Source organism: Drosophila montana, unplaced genomic scaffold (genome assembly GCF_035044405.1).
Source record: "Drosophila montana isolate Dmon_TW-CO22-7 unplaced genomic scaffold, ASM3504440v1 contig_3200_1, whole genome shotgun sequence".
In the NCBI taxonomy this organism is placed as follows: Eukaryota; Metazoa; Arthropoda; class Insecta; order Diptera; family Drosophilidae; genus Drosophila; species Drosophila montana.
In genome coordinates, this window is record NW_026998080.1 from 4,110,541 (window position 1) to 4,128,321 (window position 17,781).

A 17,781-nucleotide genomic window follows, 5' to 3' on the forward strand; every position below is an offset into this window, starting at 1 on the left:
TACACCCCCATTTAACACCTTACTGTAAATCTCTGCTAAAGTTTTAAGTACAGTGCTATATACATACCCTTGTAATAATAAATTGATGCAGATAAAGTTGCTGAAATGCTTACAATACATCTGGATATATAATCTGGAGTGTTAATCTACACACAAAAAAATCCACAATTAATCATATAGCATTAAAAAAATGTTCCAATTTAATAATTTATCATTAAAATTTTGAAATTAACTTATATTTTGGTGTATATGGTAATACATATACACTTTTCAAACCTTATGGTATAACCTAGATTGTAAATAAGAGGCTAAGAAAAAATCCATTATGCAACAGACATGTTACTTATATAATTTAATAAATAATATTCTAAGTCGATATATAAATACGTTTAATGTTATGTTAATGTGAATCGTGATCATATGGACATTTTCTGTGCTGCCTATAGAATATACCTATTTACAAGTGTGCTCCTCGAGTACTTTTGTACATACATCGCATTTAACCTGGCAGCACCAGTGAAATTTGCAGTTGCAGCGCTCACGAACGATAATATTTTTGGTGTTGTATCCTCGGCCACAGCAAAGTATACCACAGCCATCAAGCCCCGATGAGGACTTGTTACAGACGCGGCCGTGCGTACCTAATAAGCAACATCAATTAGTAATATATAAATATAAATAAATACATACACTGTATGCGAGGAAAAATGTTTACCTGACCATTGCAAGAGACGATTAGTCCGGCACCAGTCGGGGCTCTCATCCAAAAAAATTAAATCGTGGGCAGTTGGAACCTTAAACTCGCTGTTTTTTACCTGTAGACGTCCACGTTTATTGAGCTTTACTTCTGTAGCCTCTTCATATTTTTCACGCAAATAATCACCTACAAAATAAAAACATTTGTTAAATGTTAATGTATAAATTTGATCAATTATGTGTGACTATATATAATTTTATTAGGAAGATTTTCGTATTCTTAATTATTAAATAACTATTTCTAACCCAGCAATTTTTAAACAGCAACGATTGAGAATACTTGATCTCGGATCATCCAGCAGCGCAGACGCTGGCCGTGCTGGTAAACTACCCCCAATGCCAACATTTCTCAATTTCTAATCTACCCCTCAATGGACTTACCAATTTCTCTTATGGATGATAATTGCTGCCAACACGTGATCAAGCTGCAAGAGCCCGAGACACCGTGGCACTTGCAAGTAATTCGTGTCTTTTTAATGACGGCCTGGTTGAGATGAAAAGAAAAGAAAAAACACATTAATTCAAAACTTACTTCTTTTTTATTTATTTATTAATTACAATTTGTTGAGTGTCTTGCGCTTCGCTCTACTGTCAATGCATAGTTCTTACAACATTTGTATTTACATTCAAAATCGATAAACCTTAGAAAAATAAACAATTGTTTGGTTTTACTAGTTTTTTGTAATATCCGGGAGCTTATAGCTGTGTCAAATAGTGTTTTAATTTGTTGACCCCATCAATTTACTATGGGCAAACGGTTAAAAGCCCAAGCACCCGGTTTAAAAGTCCCTGTTTGGGGTTGCAGCCTTAGAGCCAGCAATCCTCGACTGTTGTGAGATGAACTCTCTCAATCCCGTGAACAATTTAAATCTGTCCGAACTATCTTAAACTCAACGTTCATTTAATAATTTATATTTTGAGGTCCATCGAATAAAGAACGAAAAGTTGGAATCAAATTCAGTAAACCATCCAAGAAAGGTGAAATTTGTGAAAACGTATCAAACAAATTTTAACAAAGATCACTGAAAAATTTTCAGAGTTGCGGGTGAATTTGCAAAAAAATCGCTAAACACGCTTTCATTGAAGATAGTAAAATAGTATATAGATTTCAAGTATCTTTGATCTTTTAGCTATTGCCATCCTCTGCCCCATCCCATAGCAACAAGTAATCTATTGGAAATATCCACTTCTTTAAGCCACAATTTTAAAACAATTGTATTTTTGAGCTAGAGACCCCAACTCTGATAAGTAGTTTACTTTTACTATTAATTAAAACCTTATAAGTAAATAAAGTCTTACCCTTCGGCCCGCTTCGTTGTTGTGCAAATTCATTAGACTCCGAGCCTTTATATTTGTGTTGGACAAAAAAGGAGCCTCGCCACTGACGGCCCGTTGATTCTTACGCTTGCGTTTACGGCGCTTGGCGTTGGTGTCTCCGTGGAACAGCTTTGAGTTTAAAATTTCCCGATTAATTTTCTCCTGTTATAAAAAATGTAAAAAATTGAATTAAGTATATGACTGCTTAGTATTGGGGGACGGAGAGTGACGAAATATTATATATTTATTCCAAATGAGGATGTATGCACTTTTATGAATGTTCTTCATTTTAGGATTTCCGCAATTTAGGCGTTAGATACTGATATGATTACAATGACAACGATAACTTCAAAGAAAACAAAAACTTACATCAAAAACAATTAATTAAAGTTAACAGCGCTTAAGTTAAAAGACAAAACCACACATATTCCCATCCCCAAGGTGCGATCTTTAGACAGATCACATCAAATATCTATACCATTTTTCAATTTTAAGAGGATCGTAAGAGGATACACTTGTTGAGCACAGCTTTTTTAAAAAGAAAAAAATATATTGGTTAGAACAAGGGGCTAGCTCTGGTCTAAAAATGAAAACAACTCCCCCACAAATTAATAACCAAATTGGCTCATTAATATAGGCTTCTAGCTAAGCAACCATACTACATATAACTACATGTCAAGTCTCACCTGTAATTCGAGCATTTCTGTTTCCTTTAATTTTGAATTAAGTATTTCTTTTGTTATTCTCTGCTGGAGCTCCAATAGATCGTCTGGGCTAGTGCGTGCCTCTTCATCTTGTTTGGGCGGCGCAAATGATGTAGAAGGTATTGTTGAATTTTTATCAAGAAATATGTCTTTCTTTTTATTGTTGGCTTTGGCCTGGAGTTCATACAAAATGGCTGACGTTTCATTATTATCAGTCAAGGCTTCATTGGGAAGGTGTAACTTTATGGTAGTTTTGGAATTCGTCATGTTTAAATTGGACTCTCCAGCGTCCTTTGTGCCATTAGCCTCCATCTGCTTGCGTTTTTGTTGCAATTGCTGCGTACCACGCCGCTCGGGATTGCCTGCACCGCGAGTTCCGCGTCGTGTCTCCTTTTCGCGCACATCAATAAAATCTGTTGCAAATCTAACAATACATATAAATAATTACAATATTTGCAGCTTTATAATGATAACTCATGTGCACATATATGCATATATCGAGGGTATTAAGATGTTCTACCAAACGGCAGTTGATGGGTTTGTGTAATTCTATTTTGTACTTACTTGTATGCGTACTCGAGATTGTCCCCGCAGCCTCCCCACGTCCAATCATCGTGTAACTGTTTGGGTCGGGAACCTCGTGAACAGCCGCACGACGTTAACTGACCATCTCTGCAGGCGCGAGCAATAAAACTGGTCACAGTAGCTGCAGCTAGTGCATGTATGAAGGCCATTTCTGGTGACCCTATAATGTTAAAGGTAAAGACACGTGAAAACTTAAAGATTATAGACAAAATCTCTATATATATAAAACTGTTTGTCTGACTGACTGATTTGTGATCAACGCACATCCCAAACCGTAAGAACTAAGAAAACCCCGTCTTTGCGTGCATCTCTCTCCTTTACATTAGGTAACTAGAGTAAACGTTTCAGTTTCTTAGTTCTTAGTCACTCAGGACAAACAGTTTTATATATAGAGATTTGCTTATACAAAATAAATTAGATTAGATTAAATAACACTTACCTAAGCCAGTCATGGGACCAAACACGGTAACATCGTCTGTCGTGCTGCAATTCCAGCGACGATTTTTAAATTGAAACTGGCATTCCTATAAATAAAAAGTTATTTATAGCAAATTATTTGTATATATTAATTATTTTTTAATAAAATATTAAAACACAAACGACAACCCATTTTCGCTGTTGAATAAGAAGAAATAAACCGACCTAAGCCGATATTAAAATAATGTACCGAAATTGTTTCTGTAATTCGTGCAACATCTAATTTATATTATTTATTTTGTGCGGAAGATGGGGTGCAGGTTGGTGCATCAGAATTCGTGAAACTAAAAAAATCAAACCTATCGTCCACCAACACCAAGTCAAATGAAAACATATTTTACATCAATTTTAGAGAGTTATAAAATACAAGTAAGGATTATATTACTAACCTGTATGGATGCTCGCGCTCCTCGACTTATCGCTGGCATAACGCTTGTGTGCAAGGCACACAGTTTTTTTTGTCCGTATGTAAGCCCATCGAGCGCGTAACAGTTATCCGGGTTTAGATCTATAGTCTCAGAATAAGCCATTGGAGTGGGCGTAGTTTCATTGTCCTGGTCCTTTGGCACCATCTCTCCAAACTGGTGCATATTTGCGAGCATAAAATCACGATCGTTGGAAACTCCCGCTGAAGTCATAATAATGTCATGAGCGAAATAATTGGTCGGAGGTGAAAGCTTATCAACTGAGACGGCAGCTTGATATCCTTGGCTGCCACTAAGATAGCGACGTTTGGGCTGTGAGCGTCCGACACGGGATAAAATTTGAAGCGCTGGAGCTTCGTCCGGTGGTGTCATTCCTTTGAATGAATCGGGTATTTCAATTGACACCGCAAAACGTTTAGTATTATTTATTGTTTGCACAATAGGTTCGAAGCGTGGTCGCATAAACTCAGCTTGGCCGCGAAACCATTCGTCGCGCTCACGCTGGCGTTGCTGCTCCTCACGCTGCCGCTGGCGCACACACTTTGGAGAGTCAGGGTTTCGCAAACAAACTGGACGCTTTGTAGTTCTCTTGGATGTTGTATCCAAAATAGACGGCGTAGTTGTCATTGGAACGCTTTTTGTTGACGTCGACTGGCCCTCACTCAGCAGATGCACCTGCGGGACTGTATCGAAATTTCCGCGTTCTTTACTACGATCGATTGTACCGCCGGTATCGATCGTCTGAAAAAAACTATTTGTTTCTTCTTCGTTGTGATAATATCCACCGAACGGCTTTTGCCCTGGCGTGTGAGCTCCGTGAGGTACTTTGCGTGTGGGTGGAGCTATGGGAGCGGCATATTGAAGTATTGGTCTTTGTGGCCTCTTAATACTGGGAGTAGATCCTGTTGACTGTTTTGTTTTTTCTTTTTGTAAACTTGGAAATTTCACAAATTTGGACTCGAAGTTGTTGTCGCTTTTTGTCATATTGTGCAAAAAAAGTATGTGTTTTTTAAGGTCGTCAATATTTGATGTCGGGTCAGGCGGCGGTGTTGTGCTTGTGTACGTTGTTGTGCTTCGACGCCGGGTTGCCGACGCAACAACAGACCTTGTGGGTGTTGTACTTGTTGAAACAGGGGTTTTGCCAGAAACGGCCCATCGTAACTCAGGCGATGCATTTTTGAGTGCCATGGGGACAATAAACTTGCGGTCCTCATCTGTAAGACTGGCTGGAAGACCATTTTCATCGGTATCTTCGTCAAGCAGAATGATCTGTTTTTGATCCATTTCCTCCTGAATCGGATGTACACGCCGAGCCTGAGCGCTTGGTGTTTCCAGTCTTTTTGTAAGGTCTGCTTTTACGTAGCCTGTCTCGGAATCACGTAGATCCACCGGCTTTATAAATGTACCAAGCTTGCGCAAGCCTTCTTTGTGCATGTACGCTTGTTCATCTTTAGTGATGTTTAGCGGTATACTCGTATTAGCTAGCTGCTCTTCCTGCGCACCAAATTCGATAAATGGCGACCTTATCCCTAGACAGCTGTGAAAATTAGAAGTTTTTAGATTTTTAGTTTCAACATAATAAGTTTTCAAAACTATAGAACTGTTGTGCTACAACATAGCAGTAAGTTTCTGTCCATAACTTTATTAGACCAACACACTAAAGAGTGTTGTCTAAGCTTCCCAACTAGTAAATTTTTCAAGAAATATATCCGTCAAACAAAATGTAAAAGTAGATTGCATTCATTTTTCTTTGCCAAAGCAATCGCTTTCTGTAATCAAATATATATTGGTACGTTTTAGAAAGTTTCTTTACAGACATTTTTTTTGCTTAAACAAATCTGTTGAGTTTAAAGATAAACTTTCTTTTATGCAACCTTTGACTATCTATCTGAAAAGGGTTCAAAATCAATTGAGTTCACACCGATGCCATTCTCGGACGAATGTACCCATGCCAGCTAAATGACATAATCTACCAACCTGACCGAGATTAGCAAATTTACAGGAATAAATGAAACCATTTATCATCTCCGCAGTGTCATAGGAATGAAAACGTATTCTTCAATAGTTTTCAACTAGCATAAATATGAAGTGGATGTTATGGTAATGTCTGTAGCAAGTGCAGCTCTTTAAGATATATGAATGCAAAAGGCGTCAACTTGACTCAATGTGGCCTGTTTACTCATCTAACTTCTCTTGCATTGATATTGATTTAATATATTTTAAAACATACCAAATTAATAAATGTAAAAGAGTTAAAATACACACTCCCTGCCCGCCCAATTTTGTGGAAACGCTTTGATTTTGGGAAAACACTTAATTTTTGTGGATAAGTGCGGATGCTGCCGTGGTATTTCATATCTGGTTACAGTCGAGCCCTCTCGACGAGAGTAATCTTATTTTTATGTTATTTATAAGATTTATAATGGTATTTAAATTCTAATAGAAATCCACTTTTATTTTCGGATATCTACTCACCAATTATAAGAGCAGTCTTATATAGCTACAGCTATTCGAGTTTTATCGATCAAAGAAAGAGATACATTTTTGTAAAGACCTTTTTTCTACCTCAAAAATGTACGATAGGAAGAATTTAATTACTATTCGGCACTCCGAAGATATCTGTGATTCGGAATTATTGACGACTAAGTGCATTGTAGAGGTATAGTGGATATTTAGTATGACATAAATTGGTTACCTTCGTAACCTAACGTGTTTGATTAAATTGAACCGACAAATTAATTTTCCCTGAAAAACATCGTTTTCGTTTTAATAAACGGGTTTTTCACGTTTTTTATGCTGTTGAGACATCATCAAAGAACAGTTACAGCTGTTTCAACATATTTGGGGGATCTATGCACAGTGTATGCTTATCATTTTGATAGGTAGCCAGGTGTTGCCATTACTGTCAAAGGTGCTTTCAATGTTAAATTATCGAAGTAGGCCAACTATAGGCAGCGATTTCTCGTTTAGAAGTGCAGTATAAAAGAGAGACAATCTTCAAAAGAAGCATCAGTTCAAATTTGACTTTTAGCCCATATACAATGAACTCCATTCTTGTATTTATACTCTTGATGTGCACTTGTGTCTGCGTGACCCATGGATTAGGCGGAAATAGTGGCGAAGGCTACGACTACACGTATGGTGCTAAGCTGACAACTAGCACACTTATCGCACGTGAGACTATTTCCAAAAGCAAGACGCTGCTGCAGACAACAACCAAGACATACACGCTAACTCAGGCAGGAACGGCAAAAACTATCGACTACATTCAAATAACAAATCTTAAAAAAATGCGAGGAGCCACCGCTGAAATTACGAGTGGTGGTGTTGGATCAACTACAGTCACCGTGAAATTTACCTCGGCACGCGGCAGTGGCATTAAGTCTCAGATTGAAATTTGGGGAACATAATAATCTTATAATAAACTTAAATGTTTTGTGTATCTAGTATACATTTTGTGTTTTATGTGCCTCTTATTTATATTAGGTTATTCATCAAATTTTATGTGGAACACTGCTAGCTAACATTCAAAAGTATCAATTGCGCAATAGTATAAATAGTTTTGTAATATAACATGCGGTTTGTATAAAGTATACGACAAATATATAACTACTATTTTTACTATCAAATTGATATGCTTTTGAATGATATAAAACTAAATTAGAGACTTAACAATTTAACTTATTTAACTATTTATTTAGTTACTTAAAGTATTCCCTGCCCAACACCGGTTTTAAATTGCTTAAAAATTCACGACGTGTAAATATTACAGCCCCAATTCACTTTAAATTAATTCTTAATATATTTTTATAAAAATGGTTTAGTTATTTATTTTCCATAAATTTCAACACGAAATATTAAGCCATAATTATACTGTGATTGTAGTTTGATGTTGACAAAGTTAAAACCGGGGCCTCCAGAATAAATCGTAGCATGGCCTCCTGTGTTGTTTGTCACCTGGTCGAAAGCTCGTATGCCCGTAATGATGCGCCCATTACCAATACCCTAAAGTGTGGAAACCGAAACATTTATATTTTTGTTTTGTTAGGTAGTGTACTTTTCACAAGCGTTTAGTCGAGTGCAATTATTTACAAAATTGCGTGCGTAAATAAAAATGTGTTTAATTATTTCTCATATATGTACAATGTATGATGACGAGGACATTTTTTTTACAATGATATTTATTTTGTACACTTTTTTATTCTATCTTATTTGTAAATGTAGTTCCAAAGCTTGTTTATCAAAAAAATATTATCCAAAGCAATCTCTTTTGCATTAGTGGGATTGCCGAAACTGATTTAGATTTTTTAAGATTCGATATAGAGAAAAGGCAAGGAAATTAGGGTTACACAAAAAGATTTAAGTAAATCCGAAGTTAATTCACAATTGATAGCGTTTTGCATGCAAAACAGGGAACATTTGATTTGGAAAAGAAAATGAAAGCTACAAATTGGCTATGAGAAATGTAGCTAGAACGTGAAAGGGAGTCAAAGAAGATATTGATAGAAAAAGTGTTAATGAGTAAAAATCAGCAGAAAATATTACAATTGCATAATAAGTAAAGTAAAATAATAAAACATATTCTGCCAAAAAAAAAACTAGAAAGAGGCTTAGAAAAATAATTGTACTACTTTTTTCGGCAGTTTGTTCTTTCAAGCTCTTGCTTCCCCTTTTCCCTAAATCGAATCAGTATGTGAACTGATTTAAATTTGCTTTAACGAAATCTAAATCAATTTGCGAAGTAAATAATTTAAAGACGAAAAATAAATGTCGAATGTAAGTGAATATAATTCAAATGTTTTTGACAATGGCACGAGTTAGCACATTTATTTACTTTTACTTAGTGACAATATCTTTGGGTTGTAATATATATTTTCTTAATTTTAAAATTTTATATGTTTTTAAGCAGTTGATTGATGTGATTTTTTTATAGGACGAGACGTATGGAATATTTAGTTTATTTATAAATAGTGTGTATAATATGCACAAATATGATTATATATAAGCATAGGATTGTTGGTTATATGGTCTTATATCAATGAGAGAAATGGATAAAGGAAATAATATAATGAAGTAAATAATAAAGTCACACGCCACGCAGCAGTTTGTTCACACTGTAATAAAAAGTGAGCTCCGATGGGAATAAAACGAATTGATTATGAAAGAAACTATATTTTTAAGACAGTAACTTTTATGTTGCGACTTTAAATCAGAAAGAGATATGCATTTTTGAAGCGTGCACGGGTGATTGAGGTGTGAATTGAATTGAACATCACGAATAATATAATCTAATTTGGTAGCACTAGCTGTAAAATTATGGAAGATATAGATTTTCTATGTGATCTGGACGTTGGACTGACCTGCATATTTTATTTTCAAAATTTAAACACTTTAACAGACTAGGCTATACACGAGTGAATATTACAAGAGTGAAGTCTTGATCTTATTGGATGTTAAACAATGCGTTCTTACAGGCAACTGAACTGGACCAAATACAAACTTTTATACAATAGAATCACGAAAAAACAAATGGTTTTAAAATTTCTCCCTTGTTAATAAATATGCAAGCCATAAATTGCTGTCTTCATACAAACAAACAAGCAAATGGATGATAGCAAAACAGACATAACATTTATGAGCTCAAAGCTGCAACCATTTGCCTGGTTTATGCACTTTTATAGGATAATTTAAACATGTTAACCGAAAGAAATTGAATGAATGCGTGAACAATGCGAACGGCATGCAATCTTATTCGAATATATTTAAAACTAATAAATGAACATATGAGATTAAAGCACGGATGTAACTGTAACTGCTCACATTTGTTGGATACTTTATTTCATGATCCACATATTTGCCTGGTGAAGAGCCGTACACAACGTTTTCGGCATGTAATAATTGCGCCGAATTCGAAATGTTACCCCATGTGCTGGATACGGAGTAGGCAGGCGCCACACAAAAGAACACCAAAAGGAAACTGGGAAGAACGCTGAAAAACATTTCCAGTTCAAGGTGGCTCTTTAACGCAAAATTTCTTGGTAAATGCTCGAATCCTATTGAAAATCTTGCTGGTTCTTGTTGTAATAAGTTAAGCTTCTAGTTGCTTCGAGTGTTATCAGCTATTCGTCGTATTTAAAGCATGTATTTTGTTGTAGTAGTGCATATAGTATACGAAGAGAGCTTTTTATGTATTATGTGCTTAGACTCTGTTGGTACAACCGCTCCTGATAAGTATATATTTTAAACTAATTCATGGCTCTGAACGAGAGTTTTTTCACATGGTGGCACTCGAAAATAGCTACAGTCTCCGTATTTTTTTTTTTTTACTTATACGCAAAACTCAACATGGTGAGTCAAAGATTGAGGCAGTTATACTTAAGTGCTTATCAATACGGCGAGTGCGTCAGCGATCCGGAATAAAATATAAAACACGCTAGAAAATCTATCTTTGGTATGCTGGAAATTCAACACCCTTGACAAGTTGTTAGACTAATTGCACCTTATACAGTTTTGTAAGATTAATTGTAAGTTTTGCATATATACATGCCTACTTTTATTGATTATAATTTAAAGCTTAAGAGTAAACCGGAAATCAAATTCCCAAGCATAGGCTATATAGTTTCAGTCATTATTATGCAATTAAAAAAATAAAAGTTATACGACTGGAAATACTCTGCAGAGGGTATAATATTTTTTTCACGAAACGCGTAAAGTATTGCAGTATTGCAGGAGGCAACTCTGACCCCATCAAATGTACATATTCTTGATCAGTATCAAAAGCGGTGTCTGAATCTCTCTCAGTTTCAAAAGCTTGTCCACTTGTCTTTTTGTTGCAGGCAGCACATACCGCAGTCTCGGACGGACCAGATCACTATAGTTCGTATGACATTATCTCATGTGGAATTTACGAACGAAAACAGAGTAGGTTAAAGTAAAGAAATTATATTTTGTTAATCGTGCCGACTCTTAATTTAACCAGAGCTTTATATTTAGGGTATGAGCGCGTAAGCTTTATTGAATATCGAGCCGATTATGCGCCGTATACTTGGGATGGTCACCACTTTTAATATTGTGTAAATGTAAACTCTGTAAATCATATGCTGAATTTTGCATGCAATTGCAATTATAGGTATGAGTAAATTAGCTTCGGCATGTTTACCTTCAATGTTTCGAGTTGACAGATGATTTACGCAGTATGTGCTGACGTAGAAACCTTTGAAATGTAGAGTTAAGTCTGTCTAGTCTCAATATATTCAAATATCTTGACCAAATGTAGCAGTTTAAAACTTGACATACAAGCTCAATTTTATAATCATCATCTAAGAGCTAAGACGCTGAAAGTTTTAGTCACTATCATTTGGGTCGAAAGTGAGCACTAAGCCGGGTAATGGAAAAACGACATCCTAATGAGGGAAAATTGTGATCAAAGTTTGTTTGGAAAACATCAACAACAACGCAGGCATATAAGTGTGCTTTGCACACATGACTTCATTTTGTGTATTTGGGGTGATCGAGGCTACCAAAGTTTCGGTTGAGTCGGCCGACTTAATATTTTTTCAGAAACTCGAATAGCTCGACACAAAATAATTCGAATCACGCCTCGCTTGACCTTAATAATTGCTGGGAATCACGCTTATGTCGACTCTATGCGGGACTCTAATGTACAATAAGAATGAGCGTCAAAACTCTTTAAGCTATTTTTTAAGAACGAATTCGCTGAGCAATATTACTGGCGCCAATAATAAAGATCGCCTATGTATGTTTGACCTTGTACTAAACATACATGTGCATGGCTATAGTATTACCGCTAAATTGGACAAACCTAAACAATAGTGTGAAAGGACACAAGCTTCTCAGCATACATAAATGTGCATAGCCTGTGCACAACAAGTAAGAATGCTCCAGGAGCTCGGGAGTTCCCGACTAGGGGATATCCTGAACACCCTTTTACCAACACCAAATGATGCTGGCACAACGAGCTCGTTTGATTTAGCAGTAATAAAATTAAAATTAAAAAAAATATATGTTATCTCATCTAAGAGTTGAACTCGCAAACAAACGAACTACTTGCACCGCCTCAGACTCCACAGCCATACCAAGAACTGAATGTCAACGATTATTCTGCTATAGAATATATTCTCAAAAAGACAACAGGATATCACAATTTATTGATTTTGTCTAATTGCAAGTATACGAATATTCTATAGTTTAGTTCTAAAACAGAAGTTTTGAAATGTGCTCTTTTTTATTTATAGTCGATTCTTGGTATGGCGATGGAAAGTAGTTAAGTCGATTGAAGGTAATTGCAAATTCAGCACCGGCTGAGCGAATTAACATTTTTAAAATTAAGTTCTATTACCGCTAAAAAAAAACGAGCGCGTCGCGCAAGCTGCAAGCTTCCCCACAATTGTAGAAATACATATTTATTTAATGTGAGAACACCAAAAGCTTTAGCAATATTGCAAAATAATTCAATCTATGTACACCTAAAAATTGGGAAAATAGTATTCTGTTATACATTGATCAAAAAGAAGACATTTTTAATACTTACATCCATGTTGGAACGCCTTGTAAGCCCGTAATTGCATCTAGACCTGCTACAGATAGCGGCACAAAAGTCATTATTATATTCCACAAGAGAAAATGTTTCCTCACTAGAAATGACATTTTTCGTGTCGCAATAAAAAATGACTGATATTGAATTTCAACAGCACAACTTTTATTGACTTTTCGAGGACGGCCGAGTGCTGAGCTTTAATGATTAATAATATATGGCGAATTCTTTTATTACAGGCATCAGTGAGTGATCGTTAATATCAGATTGGAACATTTTTTAACTATGTTTTTGATGTCTGTTCAGAATGTTTTTATTTTTCATTTCTTTGTTCCTAACATATCGGGCATGCGCTTGTGTGTTTGTCCATTATTATAGATTACTTTTGATCAGTTAGCGACACTCACAACCGAAGTCATCTGGAAAAAAGCAAAGTAATTTGTAAAACATTGTTTTTTTTTAACAAAAATAAAAGTCTTCTTTCGACAAATCAAGTATAGATACAAAGAAAACAAATGAATGTGAATGTAATGATTTACAATTAAAGAAATGAACTAACTTAGTGGTCGTTTACAAATTTAATTATTACCTAGAGATGCGCTAGTAAGTCATAGACCGTTGGGAGAATTAAAAAACAAACTGTCTAGAAAATATGGTCAGAGATACAAATTCTGAAATCCACATGGAAATATGCGTTGCAGCTATGTCCATACAAATAGTAAAAATTAACTTTGCAGAAAAATTATGGGTTTTTTCCCTTTAAAGTAAATAATTGGGCCAAAGATTAAACAGGGGTTTCTCTGTCAATTAAGTAATTACCCATGGACGAATCATCTGCGATCACAGAAGGTATATATATTTTTGGAAGCATCAATAGTCGAGGCGACCTAGTCATGTTGGTCTGTCTGTCCGTATGTAATAACGCGTCGATCTCAGGACCTATAGGATCTAGACAATGTATTTTGAATGTAGGTCCTACTAGTGACCACGCAGTACGAGTTGTTTGCAAGTCATTGACAATATGCCCCATTTCCATTAAATCTATATCGATAATTCTTTGGATATCCCACATTGGAACCGATTCCCCTAATTTAAAGAAAAAAATCTATTTTTCAAGATATAGTCTTTAGCTTGATTTGATTGTCATATTTCATACCCGGAAAATAAACAGCTTAATAAATCATGAAGGCATTTCACAGGTTCTTAGCGAAGGTTTCATGCACCCCCGGCTAGAGAAGGACCCACATATCGCATAATAATGTGAGTATGTTTCAAAAACCAAGGCTATACCTCTAAAAATGAGTTTTTTTTTTTAATTTAGTTGGTAGCGGTAAATATTCTGGATTTGCATATACGAAAACCTACATTACTAGTTTATTAAATCCTTTTATTGCATAACAATATTTAATATTCTAATAAATATCCAATCTTTGGATTAAATAGCATTGTAGATGCTGCTGAATACATACATATATACAATCCTGGTGAAACGTACACGCACACTATGTAAATGCGACATTTGTGTCTGATGTGCATCCATTTAATCATTTTTACACACATTGCCATAAGAACACGGCAGAAAACTGGCACCAATCATGAATGTGTATGTATGAATGTAGATATGTGATTGTAATTGTGAATCCTTATGTTGCCAGATCGATGTGGACGCAAATATTATATTTAAATGCAACAAAACACTCACCCCTTTCACACATAATACGCTTGCATTCATTCAATTCATGGTTACAAATTACAAAAGTACGATATATGTATGTATGTATACATTTTATTAACATTAATTTGTAATTGGTCACTGCAAGCATCAATTGTAAGATTTAGCACACGTGCCCGACATACATACATATTTATATAAATTTGTTTGCGTGTTAGGCACGTTGATGGTGCTGCTCCTGATACCTTCAGGTATTAAATACATACATACATTTGTTTGTGTGTATATTAACTGTGCGTCTTGTTTACGGTAAGAAAGGCCTGCTCATTCAAAACATGTATACACACATACGCATTTGTATCGTATGTATATATTAAACCATTCTTGAGTTGCCTGAGAAAGCGGCAAGCATACATTTCTACGTATGTATTTACCACCTTACATACTTATTACACATACATACATATTTATGTATATGCGTGCATATATGGTAAAATAAAATTTGCTTGTATATGTACACTTTGTTTATATATGCATGTTTCTACAATTTATCAAACCTAAATAGGATTTAGATACATACATTCATTTTGTTAGTATGTACACTTTGTTTATATCCACGAACATATATTTTGTTTATGTGACATATGTATGTACCTTACATTTTGTTTATATGGCACGATATTATCAATTAATTACGCACAATTTGATATTTACATATAAATGCATCTGTAAATGCATGTACATATTTATTTAAAGTTACACTTGCATCGCTTTTGGTTGTAAATATGTATGTAAATGTCACGAAACGTACAGAAACGCGTCCAAAAGAAATAAAGAAGCGCGTTGAGTTTTTCTATGAACGGAAAATTGTAAATAACTGCAAAACTTGTTTGCCATTGAAGTCTTTCGTGGTGAGTTGTTAAAAACTGAATAACAACACGCTTATCGATTTTCGATATGTTTGAGCGATAGCTATAGAATATGAAAGACTATGTGGCAACACCAAATGTTGCACCACTTTGTTTATGTTGAGGCACATTTTGTATATTAACTTATTTTTTCTTATATTATAAATCGGAGCTATGCAGCATGTAACATTGTCACAATTTGATGCAATTGTAAATATTTTCTTTGTGAAACCCAAGATGGCCTATGGTCAGTTTTCAAAAAATGTATCTATCTAAGACAAATTTACTTTGACCATCCTTATATCCATCAGATTCTTGTAAATTCTTAGTTTTACTTGTTATTTAATAAGAAAACAGTCTTTTCTAGTTGAAAAAGACAAAATGTTTCATAAACCCAAGTGGAACCACATAGATATATAAATACTAGCGGGCATTCCCCGGCCTTGCACTTAACAAGTTAATTGCTTAAAATTTTATATATAACTTTTTACCCATTTCCCGTTGGTAGACAAATTAAATCTTTATTTTGCATAGATGTTTAAAAATATGTTTAAGGTCCATTGATTAAATACTTATATCATACAAATTTCCATCAAGATCCAAGTCGATCTAATCATGTCCGTCTGTCTGAAAGTCTATTCGTCCGTCCATCCGTATGCATAAAAGCGTCCATCTCAAAACCTCTGAGAGCTAGAGACTTCAAATTTTGAAATTAGGTCTTCCTACGGAGTTTTTTTTCGATAATCGATAAGTTTCCCCTTTTCCAAGCAATCAATAAAAATCTATATCGCACTTTTTGAGCAAATCTCTTAAGTGTTAAAAGAGTCACCAAATTTGACATATAGCTTCTATAATGGTATATTTTCGTTTAATTTTATATCCATTGCCACCATTCAAAGATATTTGAGAACATTTATTTGATTCCGTTTTTCTCGAAATCCACCGCGCTTAGATGGAAAATGCGGGTCAACTGAAAAATGAAGGTAGCGACAAAGCAGGAACGGTGGAATGGGACGATTCAATAATAGCTCAGCTGTGACTCGAGCCTCCTGGTTAATGACATTCGTGGTTGGTCCTTGGTAAGGGGCAAGGCGCTTGACGTGAACCGTCCTCGTCGTGCGCTTTTCAACCAAATGAAGTCGCCGAGCACAAGCTCGGTGGAGTGGGAACGTAGATCGTAACGCACCTCGTTTACTTCTGCGGCCGCTCGCAAATATTGGCGGGCGGTTTGGTGAGATTTCCTAAGGTTTTCCATTAAATGGTCGACTAAAGCGGGATAGCTTTCTGCGTCGGGCGTTGGGTGATCGAACTTTAGTTCCGAGGGTAGACGAACTTCCATTAGCTTTGTGAGGGGAAGAGCGCAAGTGGCAGCAGCGAGGACAATCGAAGGCATCCTTGGAATACTTCCGACTTTCAGCGTTGATCCGAGTGGAGTGGGGCGCCACAGCGACAAAAAACCTCCTGTACAAGTGGTCGTGCTACAGTTTCAGCCATTTGGTTGGGGAGATCGATGCACTCTGGCCATTTGGTAAAGTAGCATATGAGCAGGGGGCTTAGGATGTTGATCGCAACACGCTCGAGGGAAGTGCCAATGGAACTGAGCTGCAGCCGACCGACCGTGCGGCGAGAAGGTCCTTTCCTGTCGTTACACTTCGGGCCGTGAGCGCACCATTGGATTTGCCCAATCCAATAGTAGCACTTCTTCAGTTTGGCCAACGATTTACTGACACCAAAGTGGACTCCACTGCTAGCATTATGTACTCTTCGAAGGGTCTCCTCCTGAAGTTAGCAAGGCACTGTGGCCACTGCGTCGATTTCCTTACTCTTGGTCATCAGCACGCCTTGGTCTAAGCACAGGGTACTAAGCATTTGCCAGTAAGCTTTTATTTCCGGGCTCTCGTCCAAGATGGTCGAGGAAGGCCGCTCTTCTTTGCTCAGCCAAGACAAAAGCATCATAGTAGATTGACTGAATTTGTAGGAACACGACACCTTGATTGTCGCTCTGCTCGGCTTTTTCGCATATGCGGCGCACGCCACAGGGCAGACGAGAAAGGCTGTCTGCTTTTCCGTGGTGTCTGCCACTGCGATGTTGGATATCTATGTCAAATTGCTGCAGGCGTTCAATCCAGCGCCCAATTTTGCCTTCGGCTTCCCGGAAGTTGTAACGCCATTTAAGCGATGAATGATCGGTGCGGAGCAGAAATCTTCGTAGACTGAGCTCCAGCAGAGGATTGTTTGTGCGGCGGCGGGTACACGGCGAGGTGCTCCGGGATCTCGCAGGACCACGACTCAGTAGCCGGGAGCTCAGCTCGCGGTTCGCAGGTTGGCTTGAGCGGCAACGGGTTCCCAGCGAGGTGCTTCAAGGGGTGTCGTATGGCTGTTT

At 36.5% G+C, this 17,781-nt stretch overlaps 2 protein-coding genes across 4 annotated transcripts; one reads left to right on the forward strand and one right to left on the reverse strand.

Annotated features, from left to right (window-relative positions):
* Positions 1-177: 177 nt before the first annotated feature.
* Positions 178-15,411, reverse strand: Wnt5 (Wnt oncogene analog 5). Of its 3 annotated transcripts, none has more exons than XM_064686849.1 (10): positions 15,150-15,411; positions 12,816-13,237; positions 4,229-5,801; positions 3,802-3,886; positions 3,342-3,522; positions 2,760-3,201; positions 2,056-2,235; positions 1,138-1,240; positions 716-883; positions 178-641 (listed from the first exon to the last, which is right to left on the reverse strand). In XM_064686849.1, exons 2-10 carry the CDS (start codon positions 12,929-12,931, stop codon positions 454-456), a joined length of 3,036 nt encoding a protein of 1,011 aa, XP_064542919.1. In that variant the 5' UTR covers positions 12,932-13,237; positions 15,150-15,411; the 3' UTR covers positions 178-453. The 3 variants fall into 3 exon arrangements, with proteins under 3 accessions (XP_064542919.1, XP_064542918.1, XP_064542917.1); XM_064686848.1 differs by having other exon boundaries at positions 15,145-15,411; XM_064686847.1 differs by having other exon boundaries at positions 15,071-15,411.
* Positions 7,306-7,674, forward strand: LOC135432361 (uncharacterized). Its single transcript, XM_064688026.1, has one exon. The coding sequence runs from the start codon at positions 7,306-7,308 to the stop codon at positions 7,672-7,674; it is 369 nt and encodes a 122-aa protein (XP_064544096.1).
* Positions 15,412-17,781: the final 2,370 nt, after the last annotated feature.